The sequence below is a fragment of the Equus przewalskii genome, chromosome 7 (genome assembly GCF_037783145.1).
Source record: "Equus przewalskii isolate Varuska chromosome 7, EquPr2, whole genome shotgun sequence".
NCBI lineage: Eukaryota > Metazoa > Chordata > Mammalia > Perissodactyla > Equidae > Equus > Equus przewalskii.
The window spans coordinates 67575887-67601439 of NC_091837.1; the positions used below are offsets into that span (position 1 = coordinate 67575887).

The following is a 25553-nucleotide window of genomic DNA, read 5'->3' on the forward strand; positions in this document are numbered from 1 at the left end:
AAAAACTATAATAGCTTTTCAAGAAGTATCTTTCTAAGCAAGAAATTCAGTGCATCTTTCCCCAAGTCCCTGATCCTAATAAATACTTCAACTGAAGTTTGCTTACATTACAGTAGCATAAGCAACACTAAATCATGCAGAATACTAACACCAACAAAGACAGTCAGACAGATATAAGATACCTCTGAGGCTTTCTAAAGAAATCCAACTAACTTAGAATTCATTACTGTGCTTCCCTCCTTCCTCTTATTTTCAGGTATTTCCCATTTTAAGGAAACTTATTTTACAGAAATGACAATAGAGAACACAAAGTAACCCTAAGGCTGGCTGTCAAAAAGGAATTTCGAGCCAGCCCTGACAGCCTAGTGATTAAGTTCAACGTTCTCTGGGTTCAGTTCCCAGGTGTGGAACCACACCACTGTCAGTAGCCATGCTGTGGCAGCAGTTCACATAGATGAGAACTACAAGGACCTACAACAAGAATATACAACTATGTACTGGGGCTCTGGCGAAGGGGAAAAAAAAGAGAGAGAGAAGAAGATTGGCAACAGATGTTAGCTCAGGGTGAATCGTTCCCAGCAGGAAAAAAAAAAGGAATTTCTGGCAAGTCTCATATCACTTATTTCCAATGGTAACTTTATTTGGCAAAAAATGCTAATGCAATTGGTTCTATTAGCTATTGTAAATATAAAAGCAAAAGGAAGAAAGATAAAGGCTTGGAACTATGAATGTGGAATCATGAGTTTCTGAAGCAAAAAAGAAATCATCAGGTTTGGGGAAGAGCACAGGATACAACAGCAAACAGGTCAGTCTTTGCACTGCAAAATGCTGCGAAAATAAAGGACTGCCAAGCCCTGGCCCAAAGATGATGGCTTTGAGAGTCAATGGTGTGCTGTGGAAAACTTTACAACAGCAATCAGTAGTTGTATGTATGTCCACTCCTAGCACCAAGACCTCAAGACATCAGCAAAGCCATTTCATTCCTCTGGTCATCAACTTCTATTTAAAAACAAACAACAAAAATTCCCCTCTATTTAGCATTTATTATTAAGATAGTCTCTAACGAGCTTACTAAGTCAAATTCTTGGCAAACCTTGCTAGATACCATTTCTTCTTAAAGTGATGCCTATTTTTTTTAACTCAGTCTTCAACCAAGTTTCAGCTATCACCACGTAAGGTGAGCCTGCTATGAATACTACCAAGAATGATTTCAGCTATTGCTCTCCACCAACCTCTTAAGTCTACATCTTCAGTATAATTTTTTTTCAAGTAGGTTTTATCTAGCCCATCCTGCCATTAAATAAATTTTACTAAGCCTTCAAAGAAAAGACGGAATTTTGTTCCTTAAACTGTTAAGAGAATAAAAGCCATAAAGTCATATATGTTAGAAGACAAACATTACAAAAAACCTGTTGAACACAAAACACAAAGTTTTTAAAATACGCAAATGATTATTTTCAAACTTCAACAGGGAATCCACTCATCCAACCAAAATTTTAGGCAAAAGCATAATGAATCAGGAGCCTAGTATATCACCTCCTCTTTCTCATTTCCCAATATGGACCGTAAGAAGTCTTTTTCTAACACATCAATGTTTCTTGTGAGTATATTACAAAAGCCCTCAATGTACCCAAATATAGTTTAATCTAGGAAAATAAAAATGGTGTAACATAAACTCAGTATATTATTTGGTTAAGATGATCTGTATCCTTAAGTCACATATTTAAATATTTATGGATAAAGTTATACACTATATGGGGTTTCCTTTAAAATCATTTGGGGGATCCCAAATAGCCAAAGCAATCTTGAGAAAAAAAAAGTTACAGGGATCATGCTCCCTGATTTCAAATTATATTACAGAGCTATAGTATCAAAACAGTAAGGTATCTGCATAAAAAGAGACAAACAGATCAATGGAACAAAATAGAGAGCCCAGAAATAAACCCATACACATATGGTCAATTAATTTACAATAAAAGAGCCAAGAATATACAATGGGAAAAGGACAGTCTCTTCAATAATGGTGCTGGAAAAACTGGACAACCACATGCAAAAGAATAAGACAGGACCACTGTCTTACATCATACACAAAAATTAACTAAAAATGGATGCAAGACTAGAATGTAAGACCTGAAACCATAAACTCCTAGAGAAAACATAGGCAGTAAACTCTTCAACACAGGTCTTGGCGATGATTTTTTTAGTCTGACACCAAAAGCAAAAGCAACAAAAGCAAAAAAACAAGTTGGGACCAAATAAAACTAAAAAGCTTCTGCACAGCAAAGGAAACCATCAGCAAAATGAAAAGGCAACCTACTGAATGGGAGAAAACATGTGCAATTCATCTGTTAAGGGGTTCATATCCAAAATACATAAAGAACTCATATAATTGAATAGCACAAAACCAAACAATCCAAATAAAAAATGGGCAGAAGATCTAAACAGACATTTTTCCAAAGAATACACCCAGATGGCCAATGGGTACATGAAAAAATGCTCAACATCTCTAACCATCAGAGAAATGCAAATCAAAACCACAATAAGATATCATGTCACATCTGTTGGAATGTCTATTATCAAAAACACAAGAAATAACAAGTGTTGGCAAGGATATGGAGAAAAGGGAACCCTTCTGCACTGTTGGTGGGAATGTAATTTGTGCAGCCACTATGGGAACTGAACGGAGGTTCCTCAAAAAATTAAAAATAGAACTACCATATGACCCAGCAATTCTGCTTCTGGGTATTTATCTGAAGAAAACAAAAAACACTAACTTGAATAGATATATGCACTCCTATGTTCACTGCAATATTATTTACAATAACTAAGATATGGAAACAACCTAAGTGTCCATCAATGAAAGAATGGATAAAGAAGCTGTGAGATACACACACACACACACACACACACACACACACACACAGAGAATGGAATATTATTCAGCCATAAACAAAATGAAATGTTGCCACTTGCGGCAAAATGGATGGACCTCAAGGACATTACACTAAGTGAAATAAGTCAGTCAGAGAAAAACAAATACCATACGATCTCACTTATATGTGGAAGCTAAAAACAAAACCAAGAAAGATACAGAGAATCGACTGATAGTTTGGGGGGGGCCTGTTGGGGGGTAGGGAAAATGGTTGAAGGGAGTCAAAAGGTATAAACTTCCAGTTATAAAATGAGAAAGTCATGGGGATATAATGTACAGCACTATGACTATAGTTAATAATACTGTACTGCATATTTGAAAGTTGCTGACAGAGTAGATCTTAAAAGTTCTCATCAAAGGAAAAAAAATTCTTTGTAACTATGTAAAGTGACGGATGTTAATTAGACTTATTGTGGTGATCATTATGCAATATATACAAATATTGAATCATCACATTGTACACCTGAAACTAATATAACATAACGTCAATTATACTTCCATTAAAAAAATAATAAAAAATAAAATATTTGAAATAAAAAAAATCATTTGCGGGCAGTGAATAGGGACATACATGAAAAAAGATCAGAGCTGGTAACTGCTGAAGCTGAGTATTGGGTACATGGGGAATTCTCTACCTTTGTAAGTCTAAGAATGTTTCCATGATTAAGAAGTTTGTTCAAATAGGGGGAACTGGTTGTGGGGTATATGGCAACTCTCTGTATTATCTTCCCATCTTCACTATAAACCTAAAAGTAGTCTATATTTAATTAACCAAAAATGCTCATTTGAAGGTAGGGAAAAAGATATTACAGCCTAAATACCATTTCCCACAAAAGGAACTCAGGCTCCTTGAGGAAACGACTAATTGCTCAAGTCTGGAGTAGAAAATGCACAAGATGAGCCTAGAACGTTCTTCATACCAGAAAGCAAAGGTTATCAAAGACTACTTCTTGTCAGAAGGACACAGAAAACAACCCAATAGCCCAAGACAAGACAATGTGAGCATTAAAAAGAACAATAATTACATCGAATTCAAACACAGCAAATATATTAAAAAATCATTTGTTCATGATTCTTAAAAAACAACTCCCTGATCTCCTTTAGAGGATACTGGGGAAGCAACTCACTATTAGTCTGAAAATTGATAAAGAAAAGAAAACAATACAAAAAGACTTATTGGTTCAGCCATATGATTACCTGGATAAACTTTAGAAGGGCATTTGATAAAATCCTATCCATTCCTGATAAAATCTCTCAATCAACAGGAATAGAAAGAAACTCAGCTAACATGATAAAGGGTATCTATCAGAAATCAATAGCAAATATCATACTTAAAGATCAAACAGCATATCATAAAGACCCATAAAATATACATTGTTTTGTCATTCCAAACTTCCCAAAGAGTCTAGGCAGTAAAAATTTAAAAAGTTAACATTTGTAATTTACAAATAACAGGACTTTCTACATTGGAAATATAAGAGAATCAATTGAAAATTAGACCTAATAATAGTAAGTCAACAAAAGTTGAATTTTCTATACATTAAATAATTTTGAAATTACTGACAAGAAAAACAATATTTAAAAAAATAAATTTAAGTAACATAAAAATATAAAATGCAAAGGGATAAATTAAAAAATTTTGCAAGAGCTACATTAAAAAATCAGAGGACATAAAAGAACACTTAATAAATTAAAGAAGATAACATATACGTTACTAGATAAAAACAGTAAATGCTGAGAAGATGTCAAATATCCCCAACTTAAGTTATAAACAAAATTCCAATGAATGGCTAATGAGTTAGCGAGCTTCACAGATGAAAACTTATAAAAAAGAATTAAACAAAATATATAATGTGGCAGCTGGTGACAAATACAATGGACAAAAATAAAGACAGAAAAGGAAACAGGGAGTGAAAAGGCGGAGGACTTGCAATTTTAAAGAGGAAAGATCTCACTGAGAAAGTAACTGAATAAGTAAGCGAAGGAGTAAGAAAGCACCCAATGGACATCTGAGGCAAAGCATTCCAAGGCAGAGGACAAAGCACGTACAAAAGTCCTGGGGAAGAAAGCATGCCTAACACACTGAAGGAACAGTACAAGACCCATGACTGCTGAACCAGAGCACTCTAGAGAAATGAGTACCACGATAACAGAATGATGAGCAAAGACAATGACAAACCTGGCGAGGGAGGTGATTAGCCTATACAAACACTTCCTGTAAAAACTATAACATGAAACTGGTGAGGCTAAGAAAAAACAGAATAAAAATGCTAGGCAACAATGGCATGCACATAAGTTGGCAGGGCAGAGCAGTTTAAAGTATTCTACAAGTGAGAAAGGAAAAGATAATTTTAGATTTACACACATGAACTAAAATTTTAAGAGAAAATTCAAGAAAACTTCAAGAGCCTGTGAGAAAGCAAAAAAAGGTAAATAATTTCACAACTACTAAAATGGGGAGAACATGAGAAAGAGAAGGAAAAAAAATCAACCCAAGAGGTGGCAAGAAAACAGATGGGGAGAAAAAACAAAGAAAAAGTAGAATAGCACAAAATGAAGGGGTAGAAATAAATGCAAATATATCCATAATCCTAACAAATAAAAATGAAATAAACTCTCCAATTAAAAGTGAAAGATTAGGGGATATCACTACAGAAACTGCAGGCACCAAAGATAATATGGGAATACTAAGAACAATTCTACACACATGAACTTGGCAACTCAGATGAAAAGGACCAATTCCTTGAAAAATACAAACTACCAAAACTCACTCAATACGAAACAGCTAATTTGAATCCCTCTAACTACTCAGGAAATTTAATTTATAATTTTAAAACTCCCAAAAAAAAGTATTACCAGGGCCAGATAATTTTACCGGAGAATTCCACCCAACATTTAAAGAAGAATTAACACCAACTCTACATAACCTCTTCCAGAAAATAGATGATGAGAGAATACTTCCAAATTAATTTTATGAAGCTAGTACAAGCCTGATACCAAAACCAAACACAGTACAAAAAATAAAACTACAAACCAATATCCCTCACAAATATATATGCTAAAATACTTAACAAAATATTAGTAGAAAGAATTCACCTATGTACAAAAAGAATTGTACACCATAACAAGTGAGGTTCACTCCAGGGATGCAAGGCTGGTGCAACGTCTGAAATCAATGTAGTACACACCTTATTAATAGATTAAAAAAAAAAATCACATGATCATATCAATCAATGCAGAAAAAGCATTTGACAAATTCAGCACCTACTCCTGATAAAAGTTCTCAGAAAAAGAGAAATAGAGGAGAACCTCCTCAACTTAATAGAAAGCACCTATAAAAAAAACTAGAGCTAACATTATACTTAATGGTAAAACACCGAATGCTTCCCCCTAAGATTGGGAATGAGGCAAAGATGTCTACTGTCACCACTCTTAATCAGCATAGTGCTGGAAGTTCTAGCTAGTGGAAAGAAAGAAAAGGAAACAAAAGGCAGACACGTTGGAAACAAAAAAATACAACTGCCTGTATTTGCAGATACCAAGGAATCAACTCGTAGAAACTCCTAGAAAACAACTCCTAGAACTAACAACTGAATTCAGCAAGGTCGCAGGATACAAGACCAATACACAAATACCAATCACATCTCTATATACCAACAACATGTGGCCATAAGTTAAAAACACAACTCTGAAGAAAATGAAAATATGTATGTGTAATAATATAACAAAACACACACAGGACTTGTTATGCTGAAAACTACAAAATACTAATGAAAGAAGTCTAAGAAGATCTAAACAAATGGATTCTTCATCATCTGGAAGACTGCGCAAAGTAACACCATCAATTTTCCCTACACTGATATACATATTTAACACAATTCCTACCCAAATCCCACCAAGACTTTTTATAGATATAGGTAAGATATCTCTAAAATTTATATGGAAAGGCAAAGGAACTAGACGAGCTAAAACAATTTTGGAAAAAAATAGAGAGGAATCAGTCTATCCCATTTCACAACCTGGCTGAATAATCAAGCTTCTGTGGTATAAGCAGAGAAACAGACACACAGGTCAATGGAACAGAATGGAGAACCCAAAAATAAACTTACACAAATACACTCAAATAGTTTTTTTTTCTTTTTTCTTTTTTTGAGGAAGATTAGCCCTGAGCTAACATCTGCCACCAATCTTCCTCTTTTTTGCTGAGGAAGATGCCCATCTTTCTCTACTTTATGTGTGGGACACCTGCCACAGCATGGCTTGACAAGCAGTGCATACGTCCGCACTTGGGATCCAAACCAGCAAACCCTGGGGCACCAAAGCCGAACATGCGAACTTAACTGCTGTGCCACTGGGCCAGCTCCTATACCCAAATAGTTTTTGACAAAGGTGCAAAAGTAACTCAGTGGAGGAAAGACAGACTTTCAAAAAATGGTGCCGGAGCAACAGCACATCTGTAACAAAAAAATGAACTTCCATCTAAGTCTCACATAGTATACAAAAATTAACTTGAGGGGCTAGCCCCGTGGCCAAATGGTTAAGTTTGTACACTCTGTTTTTTGGCAGCCAAGGGTTTCACCAGTTCGGACCCTGGGCACAGACATGGCACTGCTCCTCGGGCCATGCTGAGACAGCGTCTCACATAGCACAACCAGAGGCATTTACAACTAAAATATACAACTATGTACTGAGGGGATTTGGGAAGAAAAAAACAAAATAAAAAATGAAGATTGGCAACAGTTGTTAGCTCAGGTGCCAATCTTTAAAAAAAAAAATTAACTCGAAATGGACCACAGACTTAAATGTTAGAATAAAGCTACAAAAACTTTTAGGAAAAAACACACGTGAAAATCTTCAGGATCGAAGGCTAGGCAGAGTTCTTAGACTTGACACTCAAAGCAAGACTCACAAAAGGAAAAATGATACATTGGGCTTCACCAAAGTTCAAAACTTTTGCTCTGCAAGACCCTATTAAAAGGATGAAAAGGCAATCAATAGGCTTGGAGAAAATATTTGCAAACCACATATCCAACGAAGGACTAGTATCTAGAATATATCAAGAACTCTCAAAACTCAACAGAAAAAAATATCCAACTATAAAAAAGAAGAGAGGACATGAAGAGACATTCATCAATGGGATATAGACACGAAAAATAAGCATGTGAAAATATGTTCAGTATCATTAGCCACTAGGAGAATGCAAATTAAAACCTCACTGAGATATCACTAGATACATACCAGAATGGCTAAAATGAAAAACAGTGATAACACCAAATGCTGGCGAGGATGCAGAGAAACTGGATCACTCCATACATTGTTGGTAGGGATGTAAAATGGTACAGCCACTCTGGAAAACAGTGTGCAAGTTCTTAAAAACTATATAAAATAACCATACAACCCAGCAATTGTACTCCTGAGCATTTGTCCCAGAGAAATGAAAACACATGTTCACACAAAAAAACCAATGCACAAATCTTTATAGCACTTTTATTCATAATAGCCAAAAACTGTCAATAATCCGTATGTCTTTCAACAGGCAAATGGTTAAAAAAATTCATACCATGGAATACTCTCCTCAGTAAAAAGGGATGAACTATTAATGAATTTCCAGAAAATTCTGCTGAGTGAAAAACATCAAATCCAAAAGGTAACATACTCTACAATGTCCTTTATATAACATTCTTGAAAAGACAAAATCATAAAAATGAAGAACAGGTGAGTGGGTCCCAGAGATTAAGAGGAAGGGAAGGCAGTGGGTATGGCTATAAAAACGACAATATCAGAGATCTTTGTGGTGATGGAAATGGTCTGTATCTCAATTGTTTCAATGTCAATATCCTGGTTGTGAGATTGTACTAGTTTTGCAAGATTTTTCCCACTAGGGGAAATTGAGTAAAGAGTACATGGGATGTCTCCGTACTATTTCTTTGAACTGTGAGTGAATTGACAATTATCTTAATAAAAAGTTTAATTTAAAATTATAAGACCAAGACTATCGAGATTAAATTTTTTTAAATCCAATAGCAATGACAATCACAAGAGAGAAAATTAAAACAAAAGAACACAAAAATGTAGGCGAAGGGGGAATTTTAAAAACTAGGCAAAATTCGGGCCAGCCCCAATGGTCTAGCAGTTAAGTTAGGCATGCTCTGCTTTGGCAGCTCAGGTTCAGTTTCCAGGCACAGAGCTATACCACTCATCAATGGCCAATGCTGGTGGCAGCTCACAAACAAAACAAGAGGAAGACTGGCAACAGATGTTAGCTCAGGCTGAATCTTCCTCAGCAAAAAAATTTTTTTAAATGAAAACCAGGCAAAAATAGCTGATCAAAAGAAAAATAGTATAGGTACATATGTATTATATACTAATACAAAGAGCATTACTAAACATAAAGTGTCACTACACAGTAAAAGTTTCAACTCAACAGGAAAATATAATAAATTTAAACTTTCATATACTAGTAACAATTTAAAAATGTATTTTAAAACTTGAGAGTCAGCCCCAGTGGCCTAGTGGTTAAATTCAGTGTACTCCACTTCAGTCACCCAGGTTCAGCTCCCAGGCATCGACCTACACCACTCTGTTAACAGCCATGCTGTGCTGGTGGCCCATGTACTAAAAAATACAAGAAGATTGGCATGAACGTTAGCTCAGGGCAAAGCTTCCTCAGCCAAAAAAAAAAAAAAAAATTGATATAACTACAAGGAAAAAGTGAAAAAAAAAACCATTCCAGTAAAAGAACATCTGCTCTCTAAAAATATAAAGATATAAAACGTGAACATCAGAATTAACAAGCCTAACTACTGGACGTATATAAAACTTTGTGCCAACAACTGGAAAATACCCATTCTCTTAAGTGCAAACAAAAATTATAAAAACTGACCACAGTCTCAACAAATTTCAAAGGACGGCTATCACACAAATCATGCTGCCTAACCACAACACAATTACAAATCAGTAACTAAAGGAACTCCCATATGTTTGGAAACAAAAACTTTTAAATAACTCATAAATTAAAGAATTCACAGTGGAAAATAGAAAAATACTCATAAGTGGAAAATATTGAAAATCAAAACTCATGTGATTCAGGGAAAATAATACACAGAAGTTTACAGTCTTAAATGCCTTATGCTGAAAATTAATAAGCAAGGCATCCAACTTAAGAAATTAGGAAAAGAATAGAAATAAACCCAAAGGAAGCATAACGAAAGAAATGAAGAGCAGAAATTAATGAAATGGGGGAAGGATACATTAAAGAGCATAAAAAGACAAAAACTTGATTCTTATAAAAGTCTTTAAAAATTGGCAAACTTTTAGCTTTTAAAACCGATCAAGAAAAAGGCAGTAAAAAAAAAAGATAAAAGAGACATGAACCACAGGTACTACAAAATTAGAGATTAACAACTTAATGCCATCAATTCAAACACGTGGATGAAATGGACAACTTTCTATAAGTATAACCTACCTAGTCTGAAAACTGAAAATATGAACAATCGAATAACCAAAGCAGTGGTTAAGAAGTGTTCCTCAAAGAAAACACCAGTAACAATTTCACAAGGAAGTTCTACCAAACACTTAAGAAACAGATCATTCTAATTTACATAAACTCTTTCAGAAAGAGGAAAAATACGTTTAAAAAAAAATTATAGATCAGTATTACTCATTATGAGAGGCAAAAATTCTAAGTTGACTATCTTCAAACTAAGTGCAATAGTGAAAAAAAGAGACAGACAGATCAGGGTTGACTTTATACTTGGAACACAAGGTTGGTTTAAATATTAGAAAATCACTGTATTTCACCATATTAACAAGTTCAGATGAAAAACATATGATCCTCTCAAAAGATGTAGAAAAAGCTTTTGATAAAATTCAACATCCATTCATGATTTTTTCTAATTAACATAATAGTAAAAGAAAGGAACATCCTTAACCTGGAAAGATTATCTACAATAAACCTACAGCAAGCATCATACTTAACTGTGAAACTCTGAAAGCATTCCCTTTAAAATCAGGAACAAGATCAGGATGCCCCCATCATCGCTTCTATTCAACATTGTACTGGAGATCCTAGCCAGCACATTAAGACAAGAAAAAGAAAGAAAAAAAAAAGCATAAGAATTGGAAAGGAGGAAACAAAGAGGTCATTATTCACAGACAGGTCTCTCTACAGAAAAAATCCAAAAGAATTCTACAGATAATTTATCACAATGAGGAGTATAGCAAGGTTGTTATACAAAGTCAAATTGTACTTCTATACACTAGCAAAGTAGAAAATCTAATTATAAAAAGATACCATTTCTGATATGAAATAAGGTACCTAAATACTTGCAATAGTTTAGTTGAAAATTATAAAATTTTATTGAAAGACATTGTAAAAAGACCTAAATAAACAGAGATTACAGTGTTTATGGTTAAGAAAACTTAATAACAAAATGTTAGCTCTCTCCAAACTGGTTTATAGATTCAATGCATTTCCCACCAAAATTCCAAAAGGTTGTATGTGTTATCTACATAACTTAGAAAGATGATTCTAAAATTATACGGACGAGCAAACAGCCAAGTTCCTTGAAGAACTACAAGGCAGGAGGACTTGGCCTACTTCGATGTCCCTCAATGACTGACTAGACCGTTTCAGACCAATCCTCCCTGTGACAACTTAAAAAACTAAGCACAATATAAAAACATCTGTCTGAAGGCATGAAGCACTACAAAGGCAGCAAGGACCTGAGAGACCAAGACTGTGGAAAGAAGCAAAGCCTAGAAAGTGGAATCCAACATTTGATGCCTCTTTTCCCCTAGAGATATGTGTCAATGGGTAAAGGACAATGGAGAGGTTGAGAAGTCTTACAGGGCTGGGAAAACGAGAAGATATTTGCAAAATATAACCTGCCAGAGCTGGTATCCAGGATATATAATAACCTCCTAAAAATCAGTATGAAAAAGACAGACAGCCCAATATAAAAATGGGCAAAAAACTTGGCTAGACACGTCACGGATGATATACAAATAGCCAATAAGTACATTAAAAGCGGCTCAACATCATTACTCATTAGAGGAATGCAAATTAAAACCACTAAACGTTCACCAAAATGTCTAAAATTAGAAGGATGGACAAGAAAGGACACGAAACAACTGGAACTCTATTATTTTGCTAGTGGAAGAGAATGAACCAACTGCAATGACACACAATATGGATGAATCCCACAAACAAAATCAAGAAGAAACAAAGTCAGACACAAAATACATATATACTACACAGTTCCATTTATACGAGGTTCGAAAAACAGGCAAAACTAATCTAAGACATTCAAGTCAAGCCAGAAGGTATCTTTGAGGCAAAGGAGGTTAGTCACTGGGAGGAGACTCAAGGGGAGTCCCTAGGGTGCTGGTGATGTTCTACTTCCTGACCTGCATATGGTTATATTGAGAAAATTCATCCAGCTAGACTCTCATGATCTGTGTATTTTCTAAATGTAGGCCCTATATCAAAACAAGTTTGTTTTTATGTAAGTTGTTACAAAGTTACAGTAATTAAAACGTGATCCTGCTGTTAGCATAGACTAACAGACTAGAATCCAGAAAATATAGATAGATCCAATTGCAGAACTATTATAAGTCAGTAAGAAAATTTGTTTTAAACCTAGTCCAAACATGGGCAAAAGACATGAACAGAATCTCAAAAGAGGGAAGAACATGTTAGGTTGCACAGTAAAAGATGTTCAAACTCATTAGGCAAAAGGAAAAAACTAAAAACAAAAAGGTGTTATTCTACAGGCACTGGCAAAAGGTTTTAAAGTCTGATAAAAGCATTAATAAGAAAGCTAAGCAACGAAAACTTCTGCATTGCTGGAGGGGGCAAATAGTGATACCACCCTCTTTGGAAAATATCTGACTATCCACTACTGCTGAAGATGCACACATCCTAAAATCCCAGCAATTCTACTCCGATAATTTCTACCATGAAATACACAGGTATTCACACTAAATGAGATCAAAAAAATTACAAATAGTGTCACAACAGTGCAGGTTAAGTTTTTTCACAAAGTAAACTTGCTGATAATTTTTTTTTTTTTTTTTTTTTTTGCATTTTCAGAGCTTTTGGATTTCAAAAGCGTGAATAAGGAATCTGGGGATCTACAACAGAAAAAAAAAATGGAAACTACATTTCCAACAAGAGAATGAATAAACTGGTATTCATATAATGGAAAATCAAAACTGATGATTAAAAAAAAAAACCAAATACATACATTAGTATTCCATTTTCCAGAAACTTTAAAACACATAAAAATTTTTATGTATTTAATGTGACACAGACAGACATACACACACATTATTAAATATCCATATAATGTAAGGGAGATCAGGAAAGGGCACCCTGCTGACCTAATGTAATGAACTATTTCTCAACTTGGGTGGTAGGTATATGCATGTTTGTTTATCTATACTTCACCTATTATAAATAATCTTCTGTACCTATTAAATAACTTCACTATTTAAAAAATAAAAACTTAGTCAGGGCCAGCCCTGTGGCCTAGTGGTTGAGTTTGGCACACTCCACTTTGGCAGCCCAGGTTTGGTTCCCAGGTGCAGACCTACACCACTTGTTGGCGGCCATGCGGTAGCAGCAACCCATACATAAAACAAAGGAAGACTGGCACAGATGTTAGCTCAGGGCAAATCTTCCTCAAGCAAAAAGAGGAAGATTGGCAACACATGTTAGCTCAGGGTGAATCTTCCTCAGGATAAATAAATAAATAAAAAGAAAAAGTTAGTATGGTATACCCAAATGCATAAACCACTACTACAATAACTAATTTTGAGAACTTTCTCAAGAGAACTTTATGAAGGAATTAGCATCCTCAGGGAGTTCAAAGTATTTTCCCCCATAAATCAAAGACAGCTGCTATTAAAAAAAGAAAGGAAAAAGAAAAAGAGGACAAACTTCTTATAAACTAAAAATATAATTACTGAAGGGGCTGGCCCCATGGCCGAGTGGTTAAGTTCGTGTGCTCCGCTGCAGGCGGCCCAGTGTTCCGTTAGTTTGAATCCTGGGTGTGGACATGGCACTGCTCATCAAACCACACTGAGGCAGCGTCCCACATGCCACAACTAGAAGGACCCACAACGAAGAATATACAACTATGTACCGGGGGGCTTTGGGGAGAAAAAGGAAAAAAATAAAAAAATCTTAAAAAAAAAATATAATTACTGAAATAAATTCTATAGAAGAATTCAAAGACAAAGTCAAGGAAATCTTCCAGAGTGTAAACAAATAAAAGGTCAACTCAAGGAGTCCAACATTCACCTGTCAAGAGTCTCAGAGAAAACAGACAAGAAGGGAAAGAAATTATCAAAGAAAAAAATAGTAATTCCCCAGACCTAATGAGTCTTAGAACTGAAAAGGTACCCACTAGGAGGAATGAAAAAGGGCTATGCCTAGATATATTTCACAATACCAAAGATAAAGAGATCACCATAAGGATTGTAAACAAGGTTTCTACAAAAGGATAACCATCAGATTTGCAATGGACCTCTATTACCGGATGTTTTAAATTTCTAGAGCCAAGTTTTCAAAGTTCTAAGGGAAAAACTATATTATTAATTTATAATTCTATATCTAAACTTCCACTCAGAAACAATGACAAGCCATTTTCAAATATTCAAGAAATTAGAGTGTTTATCACCAGTATATCCCTAAAACAACTGCTGAAGATTATATTCTAGTAAAATCAAAAAGGAATTATAAAAGAGAAAGACATGGGATCCAAATAACAACAGACCTAACCCAGGAGTGCAATGTAAAGTAATCCCAGGATGACAGCTGTATAGCAGATCAAGCAAGCAAGCTGCCCAAATTAGAAAAGGAGGTTGAGACCTCCAGAAAGCCAATCTTCAAGACAAGCTGAATGGTTACAAGATGGGAGCACAGAACATATTGTATTATTAAATGTTAAACAATTTCCATGAGTGCTCCTCACTCAAGCAGGGCTTTGATAGATATCTCCTCTAAGGAGCACAAGTTTAAATCACAGAAGTTCTTGCACAGCTCCACACTACTTAGTTCTACAGTGACTAATACTTATAATACAGCCTACACGTTACAAAGGCTGGTTATTAGGACTCAATTTCTAGAGCCTTCCTGCAGAAGCACAGAAAAGTTTAGAAGAGTTATAAATCATAAAATAAATGCTATCAATCTTGACAATGTAATAGAAAATGAAGGCTGGAAGAAGAGGAACGGTGGAAGTAGGAGAAACAAAGGGAAGTGGATGGGTATTAAATCCTTCTCTGAAAGACTGGGAACTGAAGAGATATTGACTAAAATTAAGGGGCTGGCCCAGGGGCATAGTGGTTAAGTTCGCATGCTCCAGTGGCCCGAGGTTTGTTGGTTCAGACCCCGGGCACAGACCAACACGCTACACATCAGGCCACACTGTGGCAGTGTCCCACATACAAAACAGAGGAAGACCGGCACAGATGTTAACTCAAGGACAACCTTCCTCAAGCAAAAAGAGGAAGATTGGCAACAGATGTTAGCTCGGGGACAATATTCCTCACAAAAATATAAGTAAGTAAAATAAAATTAATAGATCATGAAACAGAAATTTAACTACTACAGAAATAATAAGAATAGCAGAATTAGGAATGAAAATGTAACTGGTAGAAATCAAAGTACTAGGACAGGTGGAAACTGTTAACGACCTAAATTTCTTATCTACTAGAGAGTCAAGCAACAGATAGTACTTGGAGTTGAAAGAAAAATCAAGACGTAGAAAGATATGTGGTATTTTTGAGTTTGGGAATTAAACTAAAAAACCGTTAAAAAAAGAAAGTTAGACAGTTATATTAGGAGTGGGACTTAATGGGAAAGAAGGACTTTTCAAATTTTTCTGCACTGTCACTATAAGTATTGCTTTCATTTAAAAAAAACAAGCAACATAAATAAGTGAATAAAAATGTTATTAAAACCATTTTCTTGGTTAGAGAAAAGGTCAAATAACTTGCCCAAGGTCATATAGTCGATACCACGTATCCCCAATGTTAATATCAAAAAAACACACCTTCTGTGACATAATCAAGATCTGCTTTTACTGACCTGTATGAATTACCAAATGGAGAGCTCTGAATGTCTACATTAAGCTTATATTGTTCTCTACAAACTCACAGAAAGTCTTGTTTCAAATCATTTTCCAAAAAACTCTAGAAAAAAGGCCATGTTATTGTGGGTTCAAAATGAACATTCACAGAGAATAGTTTGGACTATGATACCAACTGATTCCACATATTACTTTCACTTCAATTCAATTGTGCCATTTCTTAAACTCAGGGACCTGAATAAAAACCGAGTAACTATCAAGACAACTAAATGGGGAAAGAATTGTCTCCTCAACAAATAGTGCTGGGAAACCTGAATACCCACATGCCAAAGAAGCTGGATCCCTATTTCACACCATAAACAAAAATTAACTCAAAATGGATCAATGACCTAAAGGTAAAAACTAAAACTATAAACTCCTAGATAAAAACAGGTATAAATCTTTATGACATTGGATTAGCCAATGGTTTCTTGGACTTGACATCAAAATCACAAGAAACAAAAGAAAAATCAGATAAATTAAACTTCGTCAAAATTAAAAACTTCTGTGCTTCAAAGTACACTATCAAGAAAACGAAAAAACAGTCCACAAAAAGGAAGAAATATTTGCAAACCATCTATCTGATAAAGAACTTGTATCTAGAATACATAAAGAACCTAAACTTAATAATAAAAAAGAAACGAACTAAAAAATGGGCAAAAGGTTTAAATAGACATTTCTCCAAAGATTTACAAATGGCCAATAAGGACATAAAAAGATGCTCAACATCATTAATCCACAGGGAAGTGTAAATCAAAACCACAATGACATACCACTTCACACTCATGAGGGAGAGGATGTGGAGAAATCAGAATCCTTATACACTGCTGGTAGGAATGTAAATGTTGTAGTACTTTTGGAAAACAGTTCAGCAGTTCCTCAAAAACTTAAACAGAGAGTTATCACATGACTCAGCAATTCCACTCCTATGTATCTACCCAAGAGAACTGAAAACATATGTCCACACAAAAACTATACACTTATAGATGAATGCTCACACTAGTCAAAAAGTGGAAACAAACCAAATGTACATAAATTCACCAATGAAGGGGGCCAGCCCTGTGGCCCAGTGGTTAAGTTCATGCACCCTGCTTTGGTGGCCCGCAGTTTCACCAGTTTAGATCCTGGGTACGGACGTAGCACCGCTCATCAAGCCATGGCGAGGCAGTGTCCCACATAGCACAACCAGAAGGACCTACAACTAGAATATACAACTACATACTGGGGGGTTTTGGGGAGAAGAAGAAGAGAAAAAAAGAAAAAGATTGGCAACAGATGTTGGATCAGGTGCCAATCTTAAAAAAGAAAATTCATGAGTGGATAAACAAAATGTGGTAGGTATATTCCATACAAGAGAATATTATTCAGTCATAAAAAGGAATGAAGTACTGATACATGCTACAACGTGAATGAATCTTGAAAAAGTTACGTTAAATGAAAGAAGCCAGACGCAAAAGGTCACATATATAAAATTCTATTTCTATTAAATGTACAAAACAGGCAAATCCATAGAGACAGAAAACAGATTAGTGGATGCTGAGCGCTAGAGAAAAGAGGGAATAGGGAGTGACTGCTAAAGGGTAGGAGGTTTCTTCTGGGGTGATGAAAATGTTCTGGAATTAGATGGTTGCACAACTTTGTGAATAGATCAAGATCACTGAACTGAACACTTTAAAAGGCTGAGTTTTATGGTATGTAAATTATCTCTCAATAAAAAAGATTAAAAGTAGACAAAAAAAAAAAATAGACTAGCTTAGATCCAATCCAGAAAAACAAAGGCAAAAATGCTGAGAAAAGAGAAATATCTGGAGAATACTATAGATAGAAAAACATCAGCTTTATCAGAAAAGATATTCATGTTTACCAGAGGAAGGGTAGAGACCTAAGGAGCAAACAAATGCAAAGGTGACTACTATAGCTAAGAATATCTTGCTTTACTATTAAAATTTATCTATTTGATTTTAAATTAAATACTTAGTTTTGAATGTGCTATCATAGACATGATCTCAAGTGAAGTCTTCCTGGAAATTTCAGTTGCGTCCACTAATAATAGTTTTGAATCACACGGTAGATTCTATTACATCTATCATATCTATTAACCTACTTCTTGGCCCAATAGTTGGGGCGTAGGAGGGATAAGGACCTCTAGCCTAAATCCCCCATTAACTTCCCATTCTCCCTCTGCATGCCAACAGCACCTGAAGCTACCAGGACGGCAAGTCCTGTTAAGTGTAAGGAATCAAACACTCAAGCCTTCTACATAGAATTCTGTTAGAGAATTAGCTGAGCCTCTCAATATAAAAAGTTAAGAAAGTTATAATCACTGGCTCTTTCACTACCCCAAATATACACCAGACTCTTGCACTCACATTCACACTCGTTCCCTGACACACAGAGATAATAAACTCAGTGCACAAAAGGAACGAGATGAGGAATACAGGAGAGGATTCTTCAAAAAAAAAAAAAAAGAATGTTACTACAATAGATGCCCTCCTCCACACCAACACTTGAGTGGAGAGAAGTAGGGAGAGTGGCTTAACCAGGTTAAATTGTAGCACGGACCTTTTTAAGAAGGACTGCACCAACAGCCCAGAGTATGGAATTATCCAACTAGAGAAGAATGGGGTAAAAAAGCTGCTCTGGCTGAGGAAGAGATGAGGGACTTCAGAACCCCAACTATTCTGCCTCTTCTCCATCCCTGCGTTTGGCTTCACTAGAGACTATTTTGGAGAGAGAAAGCAGGCCAGCAGTAACAGAGGTCCAGACCATCAGATCTTATAAGCTTGTCCCAGGTTAACTGACAACTAGTTAGTTAATTCACAAACTCCTACCAACATAAATGCCGTAAGCAAGCAACTGGTGAATTGAATAATTTCTTCCCTCACACCTAGAAAGCTTCTAACACATGACGCATTATGATAATCATCTTTGACTGTACAGCCCACAATTTCCCTTCAGAGATGTTGCCCCTTCCTTTCCCTCAAGCTATCAGGATGATTTCATGAGTCAGGTTTGTGTGATGTGACTCTAACCTCCTGGCTACAGATGATTAGAAAAGAACTGGACCCTCACCGGAACTGGAAGAAAGGTGTGCAAGGATTCTACGGGTCACTTGAACTGAAAGCAGCCAAGTGTAGGGTTGCCATAATCGGCTAGGAGCGGACAAGATCTCTGGTACTGGCTCACACAGCAGTCTCAAAAACTGAAACTGTCAGGCCTCTTAAGATACTACAGGAGTTGCCTCATCAAATCACCCCCTCCCCCAAGCCTAAAAAGCAAAGGAACAGGAGTCACTAAAGAACAGTGAGGATGATCTTTCCCAAATTCCCAACCTCCAGTCCAGAAGAAGGCAGCACCAGCCAAAAGTGACCTGCTCTGATTATACATGCCCCTAAGGAGTGGCCCTGAATGACAACAAAGATAATGGAAATCTTCCCAGCAATATCAGTAGCCAAATCCGTGGCATCCAGGTCGGCTGACCATTACCTTTACAGCCAAGAAGTTAGCCAACAAACTAACACCCAAGACTTTTCCTCATCCTTTAACTTACTTTACTATCACTACGACCACCAGAATACATTCTGAAGTGAGATCACTTGGAAAGCCCTAGATGTTTCTTCCCGTTTTCCTCCTCTCTAATCAGATTTTTAGTCAGTCGTCCTGTTTTCCCCCAATATTATATGTCACCTAAGAAAGACGTTGGTTATTTATCATTCAATTTAGTCCACAGATGGCTAGGAGCCCACCTGGGCCAGATGGAAACTGAAAACACCAGTACAGCTCAGACTCTGAAAAGCACTGACTCTAAAGCTAGATGGTCAAAGTCTCAGGTCTTCCGGGCCCAGCTGTGTGATGTAGGTCTGGTTACTTCATCTCTCAGTACCTCAATTTCTTCATAGAATTGTTGTGAGAACTAAATAAGTATATATATGAAGTGCTTAGACCAGAGTCAGGCATGTAATAAGGACTACATTATAATGGGTATCTGCCATCATCATTACTATCATCATCATTGTTTGCAATGGGGGGAGAGAGACAGTTCATCTTAAAATGTAAAAGATGCTCCTGAGCAGCTAAGGCAGAGACTGGGGTGGATAACTCTTGCAGCATCTACACAGCCCATACCCTCCCCTCCTCTGAAAACTCTTCGCAGTTAGTCTCTGTTGGTCACCTAATGTGAACTGTGGGGGGAGGGGGCCATCTTCTATCAAGTGCAGAGAGAAGCAAAGACAGCTGATTTACAGAAAGATATGATGAAGCTGACCCACAAAACAAAATGGAGGCGGGCAGAGAGGGAGAGATGGGGGCTAGACCAAAAAGAGAGGAAAAAGAAAAAGAGAGGAAACTAAAGTTTTCCAACCACTTTCCAGTTCCTGCTTCCACTCCAACCTAAACATCGTCCTTTCTGCCCCATACCAGTAAACACGTTGTCCGCTTTTTGTTAAGCTTTGACCAACAAAATTTACAGAAGTCTAATACAGGTCTTGGGAAAGTTTTCATCAATAAAAAATCTTAGAAGAGGAAAAGTTGTATACATCTGTTACTACACAAAAATTAAAATGACACTGCAGGTAAAAATAAATTTAACTTCAAACTTCAGTCTTCTCAAGCTACCCTAAACCTAATGCATGAATTTATACAGGTGAGGCTCGGGCCTGGTTGCCTCTAAAGCTCCACAGGTGTTAAAAGCTCTATAGCTGGGGCTCTGAGATATTAAAACCCTCACACTTATCAATATGAACACCCTTTACCTACTATCATGGTTCTCTTATTACACTAGCATAGGGCATAAAATGCATAATATATTTTTCTCTTCACTGGGAATTAACTCTTTTTGAAACAGGAGGGAAAATGGCAGGCATTAAGCAAACTATGCAACAATCTCCTTTTAGATCAGAATCATGAATATGGTCTTTTGCTGATATCCACCATACCTGCCAAGTAACCTGCCAACATTCGTCCCCCACCCCGGCCCTCGCCGAAAATCAATAACATACAAAACTGTATCTTTTACCGGATTCCTCTTCCTCCTTATTCTGAAAAACTAACCCTAACATTATACGTCTATGTTGTGCAAACTGGTTGCGGTTAATTTCAAGTTCACATTCATCTCTGCTTTTTTTTTTTTTTTAAATCACAGTTTCTGTCTTTTAGGATCCCATTTACGTCGCCAGTAATTCAGCGACCCATAAAAAATAAATCCGGCTCGTTTATCACAGTTTTGTTTCAGTTGAGGACTCTGAAGGTTATCAGCCGGGGGAAAAATATCTTTTCCGTTCTACCCCCAGCACACCCATTTCAAACTTCCACTGTACAGAGGCATCAACAACAAAGTTGTGACCTTGTTCGAAGGCTAGAAAGAAAAAGGTTTTTTCCTCAAGAGCAAAACGAGTTCACAAACCTCCTGACAACACGGACTTTGCGGATTTCTCGCCACGGCACTAAGAAATTGTCAAGGTGTGAGGCCGATTATCGAAGGCAGGGTCCCCAAAGACCACGCTTCTCTCCAAGATGCTGAGGAGGAAGCGCTGCCCGAGGAAGGGGCCTTTCTCCTGACAGGTCGGACTAACCGGCAGCATCAGCCATGGAGCAGAGAGAATTCCTAAACGCAACTTCACATTTCAGAAAACAGTCTCGCACCAAGTCAGGAGCATGTAGACTTCGGAGTCGCCACAGACACGTAGACCCCTCGCGAAGGCGGAGGAGCAAAGGCTGCTTCCCACCTCAGCTCTTAAAATAAACGGGAAAGACGGGTCCCCACGAGCCGCCCCCCCTCCCCGAGGGCGGCCCCGGCCCCTCGCGCCAGGTGTGCGGACCCCCGGCCGGACCCACCGGCCGCCGCGCCCGGGCCCAGGCCCGCCTCCGCCGCCTCGCTCCCCTCCCCCGGCCGCCGGCGCCCGCTCGGACGCGGGCCGGGGCTCGGGGCTCCACCAACCGGTCCCCGGGAAACAAGAAGGTGGCGGCCGGCGACGTTGCGGCTTCCCCGCCTCCCCTCCCCTCCCCCGCGGCCTCCGCTCTCCACTCCCGCGCCCCCGCTTACCCTCAACTCCTCGAAATCCGCCATTTTATACCACCCGCGGGCGCCGCCGCCGCCACAGCACCCCCTCCCGCTGCCGCCAAGGACGCCGCCGCCACCACGGCCGCCGCCGCCTCCAGCACCATCCTGCACTGGGCGCCGCTAAAGACGCCGCGGCCGCCGCCGCTGCCGCCGGGCCCGTCACGTGACCGGCGCGGGAGCTCCGCCCCCGGCGCGCGCGGCCCCGCCCACGCGCCCCCCCCCCCCCGCCCGCCCACGCGCCCCGCCACCTTCCGCCCGCGGCTTCCGTCCGCGCTCCCGGCGCGCGGCGTGAGTGTCGCCTGGGCTTCCCGCCCTCTCCCGCCGCCCAGCCCGGCGCCGTGCCCTCCGCTGTCCCCCGTGCTGCCTGCAGTCCCCGGCGCCGAGGCTCGGCCCGGCTCCCTGAAGCGGCGTCGCGATGGCAGCGTTCCCGGCGGCCCTGAGGGGGAGGCAGGCCCCGGGGAGCGGCGGAGAGGAAGAGGGGGGCCGGGACCCGTGACAGGAACGTTTCGGGAAAATTCTTACGGTGCCCTTCCCCGCTGTGGCTGTGGACGGAGGAAGCAGCCGCAAATAAAAGCATCCCCCGCGGCAGTTGGGGCGGAACAATCTAGATGTGGGTGTTGGGTAAGCTATTGTTCCGATCTCCTGGTGCGGGATTGGTGAGGCCTCTTAGATTGCTGACATCCTCAAAGTCCTCACCTGGCTGATTCTTTCTGACTTTGAAGGGCAACTGAATGTCACAGACTGCAGAGTTGGGGGCCGGGGATGGGCTGGGGGAGAACTGAAATAAGAGAGCACTCAGAAGGGCCCTGATGAAAAGTCTAGGGGTCGGGAAAGTCAGATAGCTAGGAAAGAATGAAATGCCAAAAGCGGAGAACGTGGAAGGATGCTCCATGGCACCCCTGACGTGCTGACAAAGGATGAGGGGAGATGCTGACTGCAGCTGGTCCAGAAATTCGCTGGACCAAGTCCAGGGTTCAAATTTCCTGGAAGAGGTGGATGGAACCCACCCACAAAAAGACTTTAAAACACTTAATACAATTTACAAGGCCCTGTTTAATCTGGTTCCTACCTACTGCCTTTTCCCACGCCCCATCTCTCCACGAACACTGCACTTGTTTCAGTGCCTCCATCAGTCTCCCCTGGACCACCACTATTTAAGACCTCTGATTGTTGATCCCTGGGCCGAGTAGTAATTTGCCGCTTTTTCCCTCTTCACCTCTCTAACTCTTGGTCGTTCTTCAGGTCTCAGTTTAAGTATCACTTCAGAAAGACCGGTAAACCCAGATGCCCCGTTTTAATTCAAGTCCCTCTTAATGACCTATCAGGCCCTGAACTTCTCCTTCATATTTTTCCATGGTAATTAGGTATTTGTGTGAGTATTATATACATAATAATAATTGTTTGGAATTTATATCTCAAATTTTTTTTGAACCCACTAAACTGTAATGACTGATAAATGTCTCCTATTTGTTTGATGAATGAAAGAATGAATAAACAGTATCTAGAGTAGGTTTTAATTCTGGCTCTCCACCATTAACTTTGTGATCTTATCTTGGCTTAGTCTTGGTCTTAACTTATTCTCCTTCGGCCTTGGTTTCCACTTCAGTAGAGTTTAACATTGTTCAACAGACATTAAGTGAAGGCCACTGTGGGCTAAGGACCAACCCATCTCATGGGCAAGAATCACCAAAAAATATCAGACACCCACCCTACCTATGTACTTGAATCACCAAAAAATTGACACCCACCCTACCTATGTACTTGTCAGTTTTCTTGAGCCAATAGCTTTCCTTTACTGTTTTAGATAGTTTGAGATGAATTTTCTATTAGTTGCTACCAAAACAACTCTGAAATAAAATGCTTCTTTGTCTCCCCAGGCCAGATTACTAATTTGGCGTCTTTTCTAAACTATACTCCGTAATATTACTTCAATATTTGTTTAAAGGAAAGGCTAAGTGGTAAACGGTGAGAAAGGTGACTTTCTCTTTTCTGTCATGAGCAACACAGCTCTGATCCAAGTTTATATATCCTACTCATCAAAAAGAAATCCCCAGGGGGACGGCCTGGTCATGCAGAAGTTAAGTTCGCACGTTCTGCTTCGGCGGCCCAGGGTTCACCTGTTCGAATCCCAGGTGCAGACCTGGTACCGCTTGGCAAGCCATGCTGTGGCAGGCATCCCACATATATAAAGTGGAGGAAGATGGGCACAGATGTTAGCTCAGGGCCAGTCTTCCTCAGCAAAAAGTGGAGGATTGGCGGTGGGTGTTAGCTCAGGGCTAATCTCCCTCAAAAAAAAAATAATAATTAAAAAAAAAGAAATCCCTGCACTTACTTGCACCTTGCTTCCTTATAAAATGGCATAACATATCCCTGGAGGGGAGTGAGGAAGGAGGGAGGTACACTAGTCTCACCACCACTCTAGGCCACATATCAAAGTACCACTCCAGCCACATACAGAATTCATTAAATACAATCTTCTCATTACATTCTCAATGATAAAATGTGTTAACAGTCTTTATGGATTGAGATTCTAGGCATTTACCTGGCTGGGCCACCCCCTTAGTCTGGCTGCAGTTAAAGAACATTCTAAGTATTGTAATTAAAGTGTCTGAAGATCACATTACATGGAGTCAAAAGTCTCAGGAGTGGCTTTTCCACTTATTACCTGTGTAACTTTAGCAAAATCTCAACCCAGTTTTTGTAATCTATTTCTGATCTCAGGATGTTCGAGGGTTGCATGAGATAAGGTATATGAGTGTACTTTATAAACTCATAGGGTGATAGTTGATAAAATTTTTTTGTATCTAAAGAGCTGATAAACACACACCAAAAAAAAATATTGAGTAGCATTCACACAACCATTTGATATATCCTAGTATGTTTAGAAAAGAGTATTCAACCTAGTTGGACCATGCATGAAATACTGAGTTTACTTTTGAGCACCTGTCTTGTTACTCCTTTCCCTTCCTATCTCTGAACCCGTCCATCTTCCCTGATCTCAACATCTTTTTCCTTTCCACTGATTTCCTCTTCTTTCCCTATAACTGTGTTCAAACCTCCTAGATAATTTCAAGCCAACTTTCTTCTTTTGCCAAGCATACATCTATTTTAATCACATTTCTTCATTCCTTTACACTTTGTAGGTAGTGTTTGGCCTTAACCTTTACCAAAACTAATAATCAAGGAAACTGAACAATGAATTTAACTTTTAATTTTATATCCCCAACTTTTTATTCCAAAATTTTTAAACACAAAGAAAAGTTGAAAGCATAATACAATGAACACCTGTATACATTCCAACTAGATTTAATAATCATTAATATTTGAACAATATTATTGTTAAGGTATAATTTACATATAGTGAAATCCTCATATCTTTTTTATTCTTTTCTCTTTTTTTTTTTGTTTTTGAGTAAGATTAGCCCTG

The 25553-nt window shown here is 38.4% G+C and overlaps 1 protein-coding gene across 38 annotated transcripts in view; it reads right to left on the bottom strand.

Moving 5' to 3' along the window:
• Positions 1–22338, bottom strand: part of PIAS2 (protein inhibitor of activated STAT 2) — a 105250-nt gene extending 82912 nt beyond the window's left edge. For 4 of the 38 annotated variants that reach the window (XM_070630094.1, XM_070630074.1, XM_070630099.1 and 1 more), the window contains exons 1-2: positions 22109–22301; positions 8171–8279 (exon numbers count right to left, since the gene is read on the bottom strand). Coding sequence is in view for 6 of the 38 variants with exons in the window: in XM_070630072.1 (XP_070486173.1) it covers positions 22109–22132 (24 nt within the window). In the remaining 32 variants the exon portion in view is untranslated. Of the gene's footprint in view, positions 1–8170; positions 8280–10905; positions 11000–21469; positions 21894–22108 lie in introns of those variants that run through there. The other 34 variants (XM_070630096.1, XM_070630083.1, XM_008525209.2 and 31 more) reach the window with 19 other exon arrangements.
• Positions 22339–25553: the final 3215 nt, after the last annotated feature.